The sequence below is a fragment of the Rhinatrema bivittatum genome, chromosome 4 (genome assembly GCF_901001135.1).
Source record: "Rhinatrema bivittatum chromosome 4, aRhiBiv1.1, whole genome shotgun sequence".
In the NCBI taxonomy this organism is placed as follows: Eukaryota; Metazoa; Chordata; class Amphibia; order Gymnophiona; family Rhinatrematidae; genus Rhinatrema; species Rhinatrema bivittatum.
This window is the reverse complement of record NC_042618.1, coordinates 142,238,412-142,255,073: the sequence shown is the minus strand read 5'-3', so window position 1 is coordinate 142,255,073 and position 16,662 is coordinate 142,238,412. Positions and strand designations below refer to the sequence as shown.

Here is a 16,662-nt window from a genome sequence, read left to right as displayed (position 1 = left end):
TTTGTAATTGGGACTGATGTGATTATACATATATATGGTTTTAATTACTGATGTAAACTGCTTTAGAAGGGCCTTGGCTGTGGAAGACAGATTATAAGCTATATAATTCAATTACATTGTGAGAAAATAGTTGCTGAGAAATCACATGAAATTTTTGAAGCAGAGAAAAAAACATCCCAAGTTAAACTGCCAAAGCCTCACCATGATAGAAAAGAAAAAAACATTCCAGGGCAGCAGCATCGACAAAAAAAACAAAACACTTAAATGCTGAAAAAAAAACTAAGATATTAAGGAGATGACAGGCAGCCAATAGTACAAGAGGAGGAAAAAAAATATTGCTGGGAACAATAAAAATAAATAAATAAAAAGAGAGGAATAATGTGGTAAAATAGCTAGAGGAAAACACATCTGATCATCAAGTGGACAAACACAGACTGAGTAGGCCCACATGGTGGCTGTGTAGAATACTTCTGCATGTGTGGGGCAGCTTTCTAGGTTTTTCTAAGTTTAACGAGAAGCTTTTAATTTTCAGCACCAATGGATGTCGTCACGCCCATGTGTGTCTGATCATCCTGATTGTTGACAGAGAAAATTATGGGATGGTTTTGGTTGCATAAACAGGTAATCATTGCATATAAAATTAGGACTAGAGACTAAGATCCAGTGAATTCTACATTACACACCAATAAAAAAAAAATGTTTAATGTCCTTCTCAAAGGTCAAATACATTTTCAGTTACTCTTCCTTTGCCGCTCCCAAACTCTAAGGAAAATTGCCAGTCTAAAACTGCTCTTTTACAGCGTTCCTTTTATTATGGCCAGAACTGGGAACCCATCCTTTCTCCACTGAAGCATTCTGAGCGGAAGCGCTCTCTCTTCTAAAAGAAAAATAACCCCTTCTCTCCAAAGCATTACACGGAAGATATGAGTAATCTTCTAGCGACTTCTGTTGCAATTTGCAGATACGCTTTTGCCTAAAAAACAAAACAAACACGCACAAACATATGCATTATATTACTTTTTTAACAAAATGAAAAATATATATAATGAATAATATATCGGGCTAAAAAAATATTTTTCATTTGAAGTCAGAGATCATATGTCTACTTTGTAAATAAAGATAATATATGTTAGATCAATTTGACCTAACCAATGGTAAAGGCAGTGCAAATTTTAAGTGTCTGAAAACTTAAAATCCAGTCTATTCCTGTGAACAATATTATCACAACACTTAGAAACATAGGAATATGACAGCAGAAGACCATATGGCCTACCTAGTCTGCCCATCCACACCAACTGCTCAACTCTATAATCCCTCAGAGATACCCTGTGCTTGTTCCATGCTGTCTTGTATTCGGATGTCTATCTCCACCACTTCCACTTCCACTGAAAGGTGATTTTTACTAGCGATGTGAATCGGGCTTCGGACAATTGAAAATATCGGACGATATTTTCAAAATAGTCAGAAATCGGGGGCTCCCGATAAGAGAACCCCATGATTTTGTTCCTGGGGTTCTCTTATCGTTTTGGGGGAGGGCGGGAAAAACGGCACACCAAAACAATCCCTAAACCCACCCAGACCTTTTAAAACTGTTCCTTTAGCTTCCCCTACCCTCCCGAACCCCCCCAAAACTTTTTATAAGTACCTGGTGGTCTAGTGGGGGTCCTGGGAGCCATCTCCCGCTCTCGGGACTTCCACTGGACCACCAGGTACTTGTAAAATGTTTTTGGGGGGTTCAGGAGGGTGGAGAAAGCTAAGGGAACAGTTTTAAAGGGTCGGGTGGGTTTTTTTTGTTTATCGGCTTGGGCACAGCTGATAAACAAAACCGCGATCGGGCCGCACAAAAAAAAAAGAACAATGTGAATCGGAACCGGAATCGATTCCGGTTCCGATTCACATCTCTAATTTCTACATGTATGTATCAGATAAGTAACTCATTTTTCCCCAATTTATTTTCTCTCTTTTAAAATAGAAGAAGATTGACTTCACTGGGATTGATAATTTTCTATTTATCCACTGGACAGGTATAAGCAAAATGGGCACATAATAGTTGACAAATGCTCCTGCAATTGTTTTGTCCAAATCCAATTTGCAACAGGCAATTTACTATCGCAACCTTGTCAACGGGCCTAAATGACTGTAATCAGAGAAGAAATTAAAACGCTTAGTACCAGATGTATTTCTTCCATTTTATGCCTGTTGGACCGTGTAGCATATTTGGCTCAAAGTATAATGTATCTATGAAAGGAAAACCAGAGAGGAGAAATTCCCTTCCCAACTTAAAACGAACAAATATCTGCATCCTCTAGTTCAGAGCTTTCCAAACTTTTCATGTTGGTGACACACTTTTTAGACAATTTCACGACACAGTAATTCAGTCTACTAGCAAACCAGAGGTTAAAGGTTAAATGAACGAAATGTATTTCGAAAACTGTTTCCTTAAATATATACATAAATAAAATGTTTTACGACACAACCTCTCTCATGAAAACCTTTCATTTATATTAAAAATATATACCGGTAATATTCCAAGATTAATGTTATTGTTATAATTTATGAGTAACAATGAAACAAATTGTCTGACCCCCACACACTCATCTCCCCCCCCCCCCAAAGCACATGTCTGGCCCCCACACACTCATCTCTCTCCCCCCAAGCACATGTCTGGCCCCCACACTCGTGTACCTCTTCTTTTTGACTGTTGCCAGTGTTTCAAGAAAAAACAAGCACTATTTAAAAAAAAAAACAAAACAAAAAAAAAACCCAAGCACATGTCTGTCCCCCACACACTCATCTTTCTCCCCCCCAGCAAATGTCTGGCCGCCACACTCATGTACCTCTTCTTTTTGATTATTGCCAGTTAAGTGCTTCACTCCCTTCAGGGTTCAAGCCTGCTGTGGTGCATAACACCTTCCATTGGCGGCAGCAGTAGCCAATGACAGGGACAGCTGGGCTCAAGTCCCACCCACCAAGCCCAAAAAAAGCACGACTGACAGCAAAAGTCGCCCAATAATAAGCAACCCACGAACTGAAAAAAAAAAAAAAAAAAAAAAATAGAATGAATCGCTAGAAAAAAAAGCCCAAACTTGCGTCGGAGTTGACAGCGCGGCATCACGTTCCGTCGCATGCGCGTGATGCTGGAAGGGAGCAGCTATGTGGACTGGGCTTGGCGACACACTAACGAGCCACGACACAGTTTGGAAAGCTCTGCTCTAATTGTAATATGCATACATTTCTTCTGTATCACGTGGTATGTTTGGGGTTTTTTTGACCCACCAGTTTCCTCCTGCTACGTAAGGTAAAAGGTAAAATATTTTTTATTTTCCATAAAATCAAAATGGTGTACAATTAAAAACCTCAAACTTTTTTTTTTTTTTTTTTTAAATAAAGACCAAGTATTACTCCATGTAATACTAACAACCACCACACATCATAAAACAGCCGTTGTACTTCCTTTGGACTTCCAGCTCAAGTGGAACCAAGACTGGGATCTGGCACCAGGAGTCTTCATTCACAACAACCTGGGGAACTGTTTCTATTTTTTATAATCCTCCCCATCCCCAACATACTTAAAGTCTCGTCATTGCAGGGATGGTCCTGGGCCACGAGCCATGCATTAGGGCTCCTTCCAGAATCTTGCAATCGTAGGCTCTGAATCCAGCCACTAGATGTCGCCCTTAAGCAATGAACATGACTCCCCTCCCCCTCTGGGGGCTGTGAATGCTGCCTCTGCAGCATCCTCAGCCAACCCAGAGAGCAGAAGACCCGACTCAGGGACCAAACCAGGGACCTTCAAAGGTGGTGCACAGTACTTCCCAACTGAGACACTGGGTTGGCCTGGTTACTTTTAGCATGTATTTCTCCCTTGGTATATTCAGAAATATGAAAGTAGAAACAAAAGGATGCCATTGTAAAATTCTTTTATATGGTACGCTGCTGGGGTCTAGTGGTGGAACCCAATGACTAAAGCACTAACCCAGGGAAACTATAAACAAGTTGTGAGACTTTAATGTCAATTTAATTTCAGGGAGGGTGGTAACAGCAAATTGCTTAAATATTTTTGGGATATGGTTTGATGTATTTTAGATTTCCCATGGCATTTTTACTTGGTAAGGGATGGCATACAAAAGATTTGCCAGTCAAATCGCTTGGCAGATTTCATCCATTAGCATTCAAAGTCATGTTAGAATAAGTCCTACTACTGAACAGTATATAGTTTTAAATTCCTCTACCAATTAAATGGTTTTTAATTGCAATTTTAGTGCAAAGAGGTTGCAGGTCCACGGATACTTTGCATTCGTGGGCCTGCAAGCCAATTTTTTACTGCAAGGGATACCCCTTTAACAAATCCATTGGCCAGTTGGTGCTATCAGGGTCCTCCATTACCCTGCAGGTGCAAAGTATGCAGGGTAAAGAACATGCTATAATTTCAAAATCCTGGCACTTATCTCAGCCGGCATAACCCAGTCTCGGCTCCATCCCCTTTCCTGGCAAAAAGGGGAGGGCAATTTTTAAAGAATTTTTTATATGGGGTAAATAACTGTTTATTCACAGAAGTCCGTATGAAAATTTCCCCCACAATATCTTGCAACACCTAGCCAAGAAAATTACAAATCCTAAATGAGTTGCACTTGTATTTCTACTAGTAAAGCATACATAAGTGGACATGATGAAGCTCAACAATCTAATCAGACACATGGCAATTATGGTCTTTTAACATGGAACAGATTTTATTTAAAACTATTTTTTTATCTCGTTTCTTCAAAGCGGGTTACAGTAAAAACATTCATAAAAATTCAAAAATGAAACAATGACAACTAAAATAATAAGAATCTCAGATTTATTCTTTCAAAATATTTCTCTTTCTTCAATGTATATCTTTTGCCTTTAAAAGAAGAGGGGGTACTCCGAATAATGCAAATTGACAAAAAAAAAATATATTTTTTTTCCCTGTTAAATTTGCCATATTGCTACCAGCAACTGCAATGTGCATTCGTTTACAGCCAACCTATACTTACCTGTCTGAGACTCAGTAAGTCCCTTGGCACTGTAGGGTCATTTTACATTAGATTACTGCCTAGTACAATAACACAGGAATGAAGACACCCTGCGGGAATTCTACATGTAATCAGTTAATGGGCTACATAATTAAGGTTTCATAAATTGTACTGGGCCTTTTAAAACTTTTACAGCAATATGTGGCTATACATTTCAACCTCATTTACTGGTAAAAAGCAGAATCCAACAATAAATTTGAATTTTCTCCATTATAATCTATTTGGAGATGTCTCTAGCCATCTCTCTGTCTCTCTTTTATTATCTATAACAATACAGACACACCATTTGTTTGCTTTAAAATACAAAGCTTTAGCCTACTAGTTAATGGTTTACTTTCTCATGAATCAGGAGTGATAAAGCCATACTTTAATAAAAGCTCTCTTCACAAGATATCATTTCATGAAATAAAAACATTAAGGGGTAATTTTGTAGCAGCCCACCTAAATTCTGCAGCAAATGCTCATGCAAGTTACACCCATTTTCAAAGCTAATTTACATGCTTTGAAAATTATCCCACTAAAACTTGCCTATGTACAACCTGCTATTATGTGCGTAATTTCTGGGAAAACTTACACATGTACTTTTGAAAATCCAAAAGCATGCACATAAAAGTCCAAAGCCTCCACTTAGCTCAAGAAAAGTTAAGATGAAAAGGCAAATATATGTAAGTTTATCTGGGTATTGGGCAGGTAATTTTGTCAAAAAAAGGCTATTTCTGTGGATAAAATACTGCTTTATCCACAGATATGCCTTTGTAAGTGTTGCATTTACACTACATACCAATGATATTTTGTTTCAATAGGTGTAAAATTCAGTCTGAATGTAGTAGTTCTAATATGTTTCGACTGGATTCCAAATATCTGAGTTTCTCTGATATCAACTGTAGAAGAAGCAACAAACACTGAGGCCAACTTATTAAAAATCACACCAAAACTGTGAGCTAAAAATTAGTACACTCGGCATATATAGGAATCATTTCTTTAATTACCTATGTAATAAAATAAATGATATGCATACTGCATGAGCGCTATAAAAGGTGCACAGGTGTGGGAAATATGCGCTTGCCAGCAAGCCATTTCATCAGGGTTTAAACACTATCTTCCCTTCTCCCTGGCCTTGCCTGAATAAAAGCATCACTTGTGCTTAAGTCTCTGCCTAGGAAAGGATACCTGACTTCATGTATTTCTCTGGCTTATAATTAATCCTGTTAGCCTGAAAGAAGGGCTGGGTTTTCCCTAGTCAGAGGCAGGACAAAGTCAGGAGGTATAGATTTCAGCAGCCAATGAGATGATCCGTGCACACCCCCTGAGCCAAAGCCAATAGTGTAGGGACTCGTCTGTTGCTATGGGAAAGTAGCCAATCATGTAATGACACATCATCTGCCTTTGTATGAATGTACAATAAAAGGAAGAGCCTCGTGAGGGCTCACCCCTTCTTCTCTCTTCCTGCCTGCCATGAAAGCTGCCTCAAGTGTGTTCTATGCCTCCATATTCAACACACAAAGTATAGTGCTCATATGCTATTGCCCACCAACTCAAAGCAAAATCAGCCCCTCCCTATACTCCCCTCTCACACCAATGGTGATCTATTTATTTATTATACTTAATTTTCTATTTCCATCTAGTAAGCACAAAGCAAATTCCATAAAACTACTAAACAGGTTCACAGAAAAATGTAACACCATAATAAAAAAACAAACACAAACAAAAGATAACATTGTTCATCATAAAAGAAGCTTAGTTTATACAAGCAATGACAAGTAACAGGAACATTCATGGCTGGAGGAGCCAACCATAAATAGAAGAAATTTGTCATCATACAAGATTTAATTGACAACTTTCCAAACCCTTTAAGAAAAAGCTTGAAAGAAGGGCCAAGTCTTAACTTGCTTTCTAAAAGTGGCCTCCCTCGGGAGTAAACTGGTAGCATCTTGGACTGGTGCACTAGAAGTTCTAGTCTCACATACAAGATAAATTTTAAGTACTGAAAGAGCTCTGGCCCATTCTGGACATAGTATGCAAATGACCAATAAGGTCATTAGCTTACTGGGTATTTGTTTTGCATATGCCAGTATGTTAACATAACTAGGGACCTTCGTTCTCAGTTTTTATTTTATTTTTTGAGGAATTTCGATGTTATTAAAAAAAAAAAAAAAAAAAAAAGTGGAAACATTACTTTTCCACAGATTCTTCTCCTGTGTGCTATAACAAAGAGTCATTGTTCCATTGATTTCTTGTATAACACTGAAATTTCCAGGAAAAATAAAAACTGAAAGCAAAGGTCCCTACATATGAGAGAGACATTTCTTTGGCTAGTTGGGGACTTTGTATATAACACGTTAATTTTAAACATGCCCTTAGTATAATTGGCCTCCGTGTGATCTCAATTACATCTGCTTAACCAAAAATGGCCTGTTACATCACTGCATTCCAATCACAAATCTTTGCTTACAGTTCTAAACCACAAGATGTTTAGAACAGTTTACTTACTGTGATGTTTGAGCCCACATGCATGATATAAGCAGGTATAGATGAGGGAAGTGCTCATGTCCCTTATCTTGTATGAATACATTGCATGAAGACAGGAATACACACCAGTGATTACAGTATTAACAGAAGGTGTTGCATGCCCTGAGGGGTGTCGTACATGCTATGCTGGATCCCTCATCCCAATGCTTCATTAATTGCAAATTCTGATTCAACTGTAAACTGTTCTAAAGCCTCTGTTCATTTAAAATTTATTGTAATCTGCCTTGAGACCAAACTTTGGGTAAAGGTAGAATATCAAATGTTCATAAATAAATTTAGACTTTAGCACCAAAGCATTCCCAAATGCTTTAATCTGTGTTTTAGTTATTACTTTGAAGATACATTCAAGTTAATTTAGTGCTTTGTATGTGAAGGGCGGCGGTGAGTGGGCCCTTTGTGCTGCAGTGTAGTTGATGTAGCCTTGAGGGCGAATTCACAAGTTCTATGCCGGTAGCTGGCGGACACGCCCTGTAATGGGTCAGTCTGGAGTTTCAGCTTTACCAGCTGCCTCCCCCACAGGTTGAGCCCTCCAGTTCTGGCAGCCAGCAGGAAGGAGTTAGGCGGGTCCCTAGAGTGATGACGGTAACCGGAGTCCTAAGGCACACCGAGGTCAAGGCACCCAACAGACGACCAAAGTCAGGAACAGGCCAAGATCGGGGCAGGCAGCTAGCAGGAGTGGTCAGATCCAGGCAAACAGGCAGTCATGGTCGGGTCCAAGCAAGAGGTCAGGGCCAGGCGACAAGCAACAACGGTCAGGTCAAAGCAAGATCTGGAGCATCAGGCCAAGGGTCAACAGTGACACACGGAAGACGCGGGACGAGGAACAGCTGGATGACGAAGACAAGACTGGATAAGACCAGGAACGTAGGCAAGAAGCAGGAACCACATGTAGGAGCAACACACACTACTCTAGAGTAGGAGACCAATTACTGAGGTATCTGAGGAGCTTCTGTGGCAGCCTTAAATACCAACAGGTTCTGATGTCATCAATAGGTACCCGCCTCAGGATTCCTGCCATGGCCTCTTCAAATACTGGTATGCGCACCTAGAGGGAGCCAGCAGAGCAGGACAGTGATGGGGCCCTGGTGCTGCGTCAGCATGCGAGCAATGTGGTATAACCTGGGAGAAGAGGGACAGCATTCCTGCTGTGTGTGTGTGGTCTGATGGCATTGGGGGTGAGTCGGCATGACACTATAGAAGTGCTGTCTGTAAAATGTACTGTTTTCCATACACCATCTGCAAGATTCTAAGGTTATCAGTTTCTGTCACAATTTCACTGCTGTGGCTGTCAAGGAGCATCAATTCTGATTAGATTTTTTTTTTGTAGTAATGTGGACACCGAGAAGGGAAATAAGACCATTAACTAATTTTGCCTATATCTTTTTCAATACTGATCTGAGTTGGATTTAAACTCACAAACTACAGGTAAAAGGTTCTGTAATCCTCATGCTAATCCCCTGATTTATCCAGAGGTGAAAGGCTTTGTATCCTTGTACCAACACCTCCCTGAACCACGAGTCATACAGGTCAAGAAGTGAAAGGCTCTGTATCTATTTGTCATCCAGTACTGCTTTCCTATCTCTGTGCCAATCTGCTAAACCATCCAAAAAACACAAAAAAGTCACTTAAAAGATTTGTTCCCATTTTGTTTTTATGGGAAAAATGCTCAGTACATGGATCCCCTCAGTATAGCACTTTGCTTACCTCATTACTCTGGGGCTGTGAAATGACAACAGGTTGTCCTTTGTCCGACGCCTCTCTTATATTAACATGCAGTGGAATGTCTCCTGAGGGGAGAACATTAGAGTATTCAGATGTCTCTTCTTAAACATGTATTACATGTATTCATTATATCACAGCAATCTGAAGCTATTTAAAGCACCCTGCATTTCAAGACAGGGTGTCCTTTCAAATCCTTGATATTCAAAAGTAACCAAAAAAAAAAAAAAACCAATCAAAAGATCTTTAAGGCACAAAAATGTTTAAATCTTGTTATGCTAAATGAGAAAGTGGTTAGCATGGATTTTCTATTATTTTTATTTGTTCCCATATTTTATATTAATGTAGGAGATACAATTCTGATAGAGGGAACTAAATCTGTCACAGTATATGAAGTGCCCATTGCATTCAGTAAGTCACCAGCAGAAGATCCAGGCCCTGCCTTTGGAAAGAAGTGATCATATTTTTAATACACCAAACTTCCCAGCAGGTGTACCAAACTTAAAAAGCCTTTGTCAAACAGAGCAGAAAAACCTAAGGGAGAATGCAATCTTTAGTGATTAGAGCACTATAATGCAAGATGAAGCCCTAGAAGGCAAGTTCAAGTTTCCTCTTCCACTGAATGTCATTTTAGCTCTCTGAGTCTCAGTTTATCAAACTGTAATGGGCATAAGTACATAAGAAGTTGCCATACTTAGACAAAGGGTCCATCAAGCCTAGCATCTTGTTTCCAAGAGTGGCCAATCCAGGGTACAAATACCTGGCAAATCCCAAAATAGTAAATAAATCCCATGCTACTAATGTCTGTAGTAAGCAGTGGCTATTCCCTAATGGGTAGATTTTAAAAGGAGCGTGCGCACATGGACGCACCAATTTTATAACATGCGCATGCCAGCGCGCACGTTATAAAAGCGGATGGCCGCGTTTATGTGCAGGCGGCGTGCACGGGGGGGAGGGGGGGTGCGAATTTTTGCTAACTACGCGTGTTGACGCAATCAAGCCTTTCCCAGTTCCCTATCCCCCTACCTAAACTCCCTCCCTCTTCCCCACCCCCTAAACCCTTCCTATCAACTTACATTTTTTTTTGTTTTATTACTTACTGCTCCTCTGGAATGCACTACCCCTGGACAGCAGCTAATGGCCGGTGTCGCGGCCGGCCTCTGTCCCACCCCACCCTGACATCGCCCCCCGGCCTGCCCCTTTTTCAGGGCCTGGCACTTGTGCACATATCGGGACTTACGCACATGGCCAGGCCCTTTGGAAAATGTGCACGGTGCGCATAAAGCACGATTTTTGCGCGTGCCGGCCTTTTAAAATCCAGCCTTAAGTCGGTAATATAATATCATTCTTTGTTCACTTCAGAAGCTATCATCCAACTCAGGCTCCCAAAATATGTTGGCAGGCCATTTCAGAGGTGGTTGTGCATGTTTAAGGGTGAAGTTGCAAAAAGTACTGAGATTCTATCTAGATGAAAGGAGTTGTGTAAACTGATATAAACTTATTAGTCAAAAGTTTAAAGAAAGAGAAATGGAACCTGCAGCCTGAAGTTCTTTGAACTTTTTTTATTGCAATATAAAGCAGGAAAAAACAAGATACGTAAACCACAATTCCAATACAGGTACGTATACCATTGCACAAGTATTACAGCACCAAAGAATGCATTCAACCTGTAACCGAGCTGCGTATTTCTAAAGAAAAAAAATTAAAACAATAAGTCTGCAGAGCTGCAGGAAGGGTTCTTAAAGTCTAGCATTCAGCTTATTGAGTAGCCTGTCAATAGATGTCTGAAACCAGTCTGAAAGAGAGAGCAATAAGAACAAAGGGAAAGAAAAGGACGAAAGTGTAAAGGCAGGAAAAGAGATATGATTACTTAGGATAAGCACTCTTTATACAGAATGAAAGGATGACATTGACTACAGCTTAGTTGTCCCAGCATAATGCTCTTTGAAAGCAATCAATTAGACTCCAAATGTTATAGTATCTGCTGAATGTGTTACACTGAAGACTAGTCAACTCCTCCATAGCAATTATATCCCACAATTTATCAAGCTATATATAGACGCTACGGTAAGGATGGATATATTTAGTGTAAACACTTCTAACATATTCCAATCCAAATCAAAGATGGTTTTGCTACTTCATCTACCATTATATAGCTGTAAATATTAACACATGAAGTAGCGGTCTCAGCTGAAAATTCAAATCAACAGGTGTGGCAATGGTATAAAAGGGCTTCAGAGCACTGAATCCTAAAACTGAGCATCTTTTCTTAAAGAAAAAAAGGAGGAACAGTTTATGACCCAGGCAAACAGTGTTCTCTATTTGTGCAGTTCTTGCACAATTTTGATTAATGCATAAAAATAAAATGTTTGTTTACTTCTATAACTACCCAATTCATTTTACTTTGATTGTACACATGGCTAAGTAAGTTATATGGACAAATTCTGCAGAACTATGGGCTGTAACATCAAATAAATTCCACACAACAGCGCTAGCAATAAATGCTCAATGTTATCTTCAAATACTGAAAACAAAATCAAATTTTTTTTTTTTTTTTTTAACAAAATCAATGCTTCTCAGTCTGATGTTACTACATTCTAACCTGCCTATATGATCTGACTAGAGTCATTCGGCACAGGCAGACTGGGTAAGTTATCTGGATAAACTTATTTGGATATTCAGCGGCATGCCTGCACAGCTAAATATACTCACATAAATCGAAGTTATCTGGATGCCTTTGCAAATGCTCTGCTGCATGAACAGACTTAACACAGATGTTCACCATTATCTGGATAACTGGCTAAATCAGCCCTGCAGCATTCATCGCCCCCGACTTAACCAGCTAAGTTTATATCCCAATAAGCAAGGGACAGTGTACATTGCTGGAAATTTTAAACTCAGTTTCTCTGGCTAATTCCTAAATTTAGCCAGACAAGACATCTGAATATGGTTGTGATACATTTATTGGACCAACATATAACGATGCTGTAGTACTTGAACTTTTGAGATCACATTATTGTCTTCTTCAGATGAGCCACAGCAGAATCTCGAACACTCATGTACTACAGCATCTTTGTATGCTGGTCCAATGGAAGTTAACACAACTTTTATGACAACTAGAACTCTGGACAGATTAAAAATCAGATGCACGCAAGGAAGGAGGCAAGATGGCGGCATAGCAGGAGGCAGGAACGCTTGGTGCTCCTAGCTGGAAATTTTTTTTTCTTCCTAAAATTAACATGCCTGCCAAGCGTAAGGGTAAGGTGAGGATTTACCCGGTTGAATCCTTACCACCCATGACCCAGCTGGAGATAGACCGCTTCCTGTCCGCTTCAGTGCAAGGAACCGAGGAAGCCGCTGAGAGTCCGTGCGAGGGAGAACACGGGGCTCCCCTGGAGGAGGTGTCCTTGAGCCCCGAACAGCGTCAACCTCCAGCGCAGCGCGATGCCGAAGCTGAATCAACCCCGGTGCTGGCTGATGACGCGGGAGAAGCGTCACGGCAGGAGGGGGGAGAAGCTCCGGCCGAAGAACCCGCGGAAACCTCCCAAAACGCCGTGGAAGAAGTGGAGTTCGGCGTGAGAGAGGGAAAGTCTGGGTGCCAGATGGCCGGAGGGCTGGAGAAAGAGAGGCAGTCTCCGGAGGATCGAGCCCAGACTACAACAGCCTCTGGAGGTGAGTCGGCGGTCAGCTTTTTACGGCCGCAAACTATTACCTTGGAAAGTCTTTGGGAGGTCATGGTGGGACTTGGAACTTCTATGGACAGGCTTGAGAAAAAAAATGGACTCCGTTGCTCAGAACACCCAAGAGAAAGCACAAGAAGTTAAAGAACAGATTACACAGATGTCTACTAGAATTGGTGTGACTGAAGAAAAGATTAAAACCATGCAAGAATTAAATGGGACTATAATAAGAGAACAAATATCATGTACTAGGAGACTGGAAGCAATTGAAAATAATGCCAAACACTTAAATATCAGGATTTTAAATTTTCCCAAGATAGCGGGAGAAATTTCATTCACTACTTTGAAAAAGTTTCTAAACGAGGTTCTCTCTTTTTCACTTGATCAATTACCGTCTGTAAATTCATGTTACTTCATTAATAAGAGAACCTCTGCTGTAGAAATTAATCAGCTTAATATTCCCGCTAACTTGACTAGTTTTCTAGAGAGCTCAAGTTTGGATATTATAGAGAGGGGTACTCTTTTAGTATCCTTCATCTATAAGCAGGATGTTAACTTAGTCATGAAATCCTATTTTAGGAAATTCCCTGTTAACTTCTATAGTCAGCCAGTAAAATTATTTCCAGATGTAGCTCAGGCCACTCAAATAAGGAGAAGGCAATTTCTCTCTTTGAGACAAAAAGTTATTGATTTGGGGTTTTCCTATACATTATGATATCCATGTAAATGTATTTTAAGAAAAGCTAACGAAGTCTATGTTTTCTTTCAGTTTGATCAGTTAAAAAATTTGTAGAAGATAGGGTCCCAACTACTTCTTCCCCAATTCCGACCAAGGTATAAGGGTTAACTAAATATAGTACCTGGAGAAATAATGCTATGTAATTGCCCTGTTTAATATTAATAATAAGGTTTTTCTTAAGTTCTCTCCATAGTTTACACTTGCCTTACCTACAAGTTCTTCTTTAATGGACTTATTGAGAATTATATAAAAAATCAATCCTAGTATAATTTGTATGGATATAGGAAGTAAAATTTCTTTTCTTTATTTTGTTGGAATGATATGTATAACAGACTATGTTATGGATTGGATTTATTTCTATTATATAATGAAAAATTTGAATAAATAAAGAATTAAAAAAAAAAATCAGATGCACTCTGCATACATCAAAAGCAACTTCAAGCATGAACAATGCTCTCAGGCAGGAATCAAAGCACTCATTTTACAGATTATGAGATGTACCTATCTACCACCATATCGAGTTTGAAGAAAATCTCCTTTACAGCTTAAAAAAAAAAAACCCAAAACCCCAAACATGGTAGATATTCATGAACAAATGGGCCCTCTGAGCTGCCCATGGGGATTTCATTTGTATGACAAGTAAAATTTAAAAAATCAGGATCAAACTCTTGATCCAAATGAAACAGCTTTCTTATTTATATTGAATATTAAAATGTGTCTTTTTTCACAAAAGTAGTCTTATTTTCTTTAAAAATATGGAAATCAAAGCAACCTAGTTTAGATTGAGCAATCCTGTGTTTTACAAAGAAGATAATTTATTTTTTAGATCTGGTATTATTGTTCAAACCCTTAGCCCCTTAAGCAGTGCACTGAGGGTTGTGCCCCTATACCTAGCCACCAAAGTACTGCTTCTGCTTGTTGAAATGTGGAAGCAGTGTAAAATCAATTATGGGTTCAGCAATAGTGCATGCATGTACAAAGCAGATAAACCCAGAGGATCTGCAATCAGGGTTAAAAGTAGTCTGGATGCTCTTTTATTCAATTAAGAGCCGTTTCCCTGATCAGTAAAAGTTATGCTTGATTGATTGCTACTCTAGGTAGTTTGAGCACGGAATAAAACCTATATTACAGATAATAGCTGTCATGTATACTCTCATATGCACATTCCTGTTCAAAGCAGAGAGATCCCAAGTGAACAGGCCAAATTTATTCATGGAAACATTTCATGAGGTGAAGAATGGACATATGTAGTGCACACTTGGTTACAAGCCCAAGCTTTCTGTTCAAGTGACAAAACAAACAAGTATTCTGTTACTGCAGTGAAATGGTTAAGCAGAATTCAGTGCTAAGAAAAAGGACATGTAGAAAATACCACTTATAAATCAGTGCCTCTTCATACCTAGGATGTCCAACCCAAGGCTCTCTGCCAGGTATCTTGCACCCTCTGCTCCAAAGATGTGAGTCTCATGTTTACAGTTCGGACACTGGAAAACACTCATGTTTTGGACAAGTCCTAGAACCTGGTAAGTTAAAGAGAATGTTACGTAATGACATCTTTGGTTATGCTGAAAGAAGATGAGAGGTTTCAGTCCAACCTTCTGATTATCTTAAAGATCTCTTTCAATATGGTAATCTAAGGGAAGACTAAAATAAATAAATAAATAAATCTGTATCCGTAGTCAAAGTCTGCAGCAATAAAAAAAATTCCTTCTCAACCCCAAATTTGGCAGTTGGCTCAGAATCACTAATTAGCACTTTCCTCTAGTAGGTAGCAATATCACATCCAGCAATTTCTTTTCCCTTTAAAAACCGTGTCCAATTTATGTTTTGATTTTGTATTATAACCATAACTAATTTTGCCAGAAAAACGTTCCCCATATGTTTAACCACTGAGTAAAAAAAACCCTTTTTGAATATGGTGAAATCTAATACTCCTTAATTTTAGAAGATGCTCCCTTGTTTTGTCTGTAATTGCTTTAGTAAAAGATCTTTGTTCAGTTCTTTGATACATTTATATGATATAATTAAAGCCTCAAATTTTTTTTTTTATGCAAATATCCCCCATTTGGACAATCTTTCAGCATACACGAACTCTGTGGCCCTTTTATTAGCTTAGAGGCCTTTCTTCGTATATTTTTCAACAATTGGATATCTTTTTTGAGATCAGGTGCCCAAAATTGAAACCCATATTCTAAATGTGATTACACAGTGGTAAGAGGCCACACTCATTCCTTTCTGCTAACATTCCCCTAGCTTTGGCTGTTGCTTGACTTTGCACACTTATTCCCAGTTTGTCTTCAACTTATACACTTGGGTCATTTCCTGGTTAGTATAAGAAATTATTGCCCTGTTTAAAAATATATATAATAACCTGGGCACCCGCGACTGTCTGTTGCCGGGGGAAAAAAAAAGGGTGGAAATCAGTAATACACACTCACGTACACAAAATACTCTGAAATTGGCCGCAGCTTTATTACAATAAACAGTATTAACAAACTTCGTACCCGAGCCATAACATAGGTAGGCTGAGCGTCCACCACTGTGCAGGCAGCACGTCACCTCTGGCCCGGGCCCACCACAACCAAGCAAGGCCCCTTTATCACCTGGGAGGTAATCAAAGGGCGTTCCAGTCACCTACTGTGTCCAAGCAAGGTGACTGCCCCATCGAAGGGTGTAGGCATCTAGTCTGCCATCGCACTGGTGATAGAGAGCCCCCCCTCACATCAATGTTGTTTAGCACATGCTGTGCACTGTCTCTAGCTGGAAACCCCCCTTTCCTGGGGCTCAGGTACACCCGCCCCAGCTGCGACAAATATATAGAAATCTAATGCTAACATAAATTTGACTATTGGGTTGGGTGGGTTTTCCCTAGCAAGGCAGCCATGCGGAGGACGGGCAGCAAAAGGGACCAGAGCACTGCACTCTGGCTAGGTGCTTT

The 16,662-nt window shown here is 39.7% G+C and overlaps 1 protein-coding gene across 9 annotated transcripts in view; it reads right to left on the bottom strand.

Moving 5' to 3' along the window:
* Positions 1-686: 686 nt before the first annotated feature.
* Positions 687-16,662, bottom strand: part of NUBPL (nucleotide binding protein like) — a 132,110-nt gene continuing 116,134 nt past the window's right edge. For 8 of the 9 annotated variants that reach the window (XM_029598909.1, XM_029598912.1, XM_029598910.1 and 5 more), the window contains 3 exons: positions 15,124-15,244; positions 9,291-9,373; positions 687-973 (listed from right to left, as the gene is read on the bottom strand). In XM_029598909.1, the coding sequence (XP_029454769.1) occupies positions 911-973; positions 9,291-9,373; positions 15,124-15,244 (267 nt within the window). In that variant the 3' untranslated portion in view covers positions 687-910. The remainder of the gene's footprint in view (positions 974-9,290; positions 9,374-15,123; positions 15,245-16,662) is intronic. The other variant, XM_029598913.1, reaches the window with a different exon arrangement.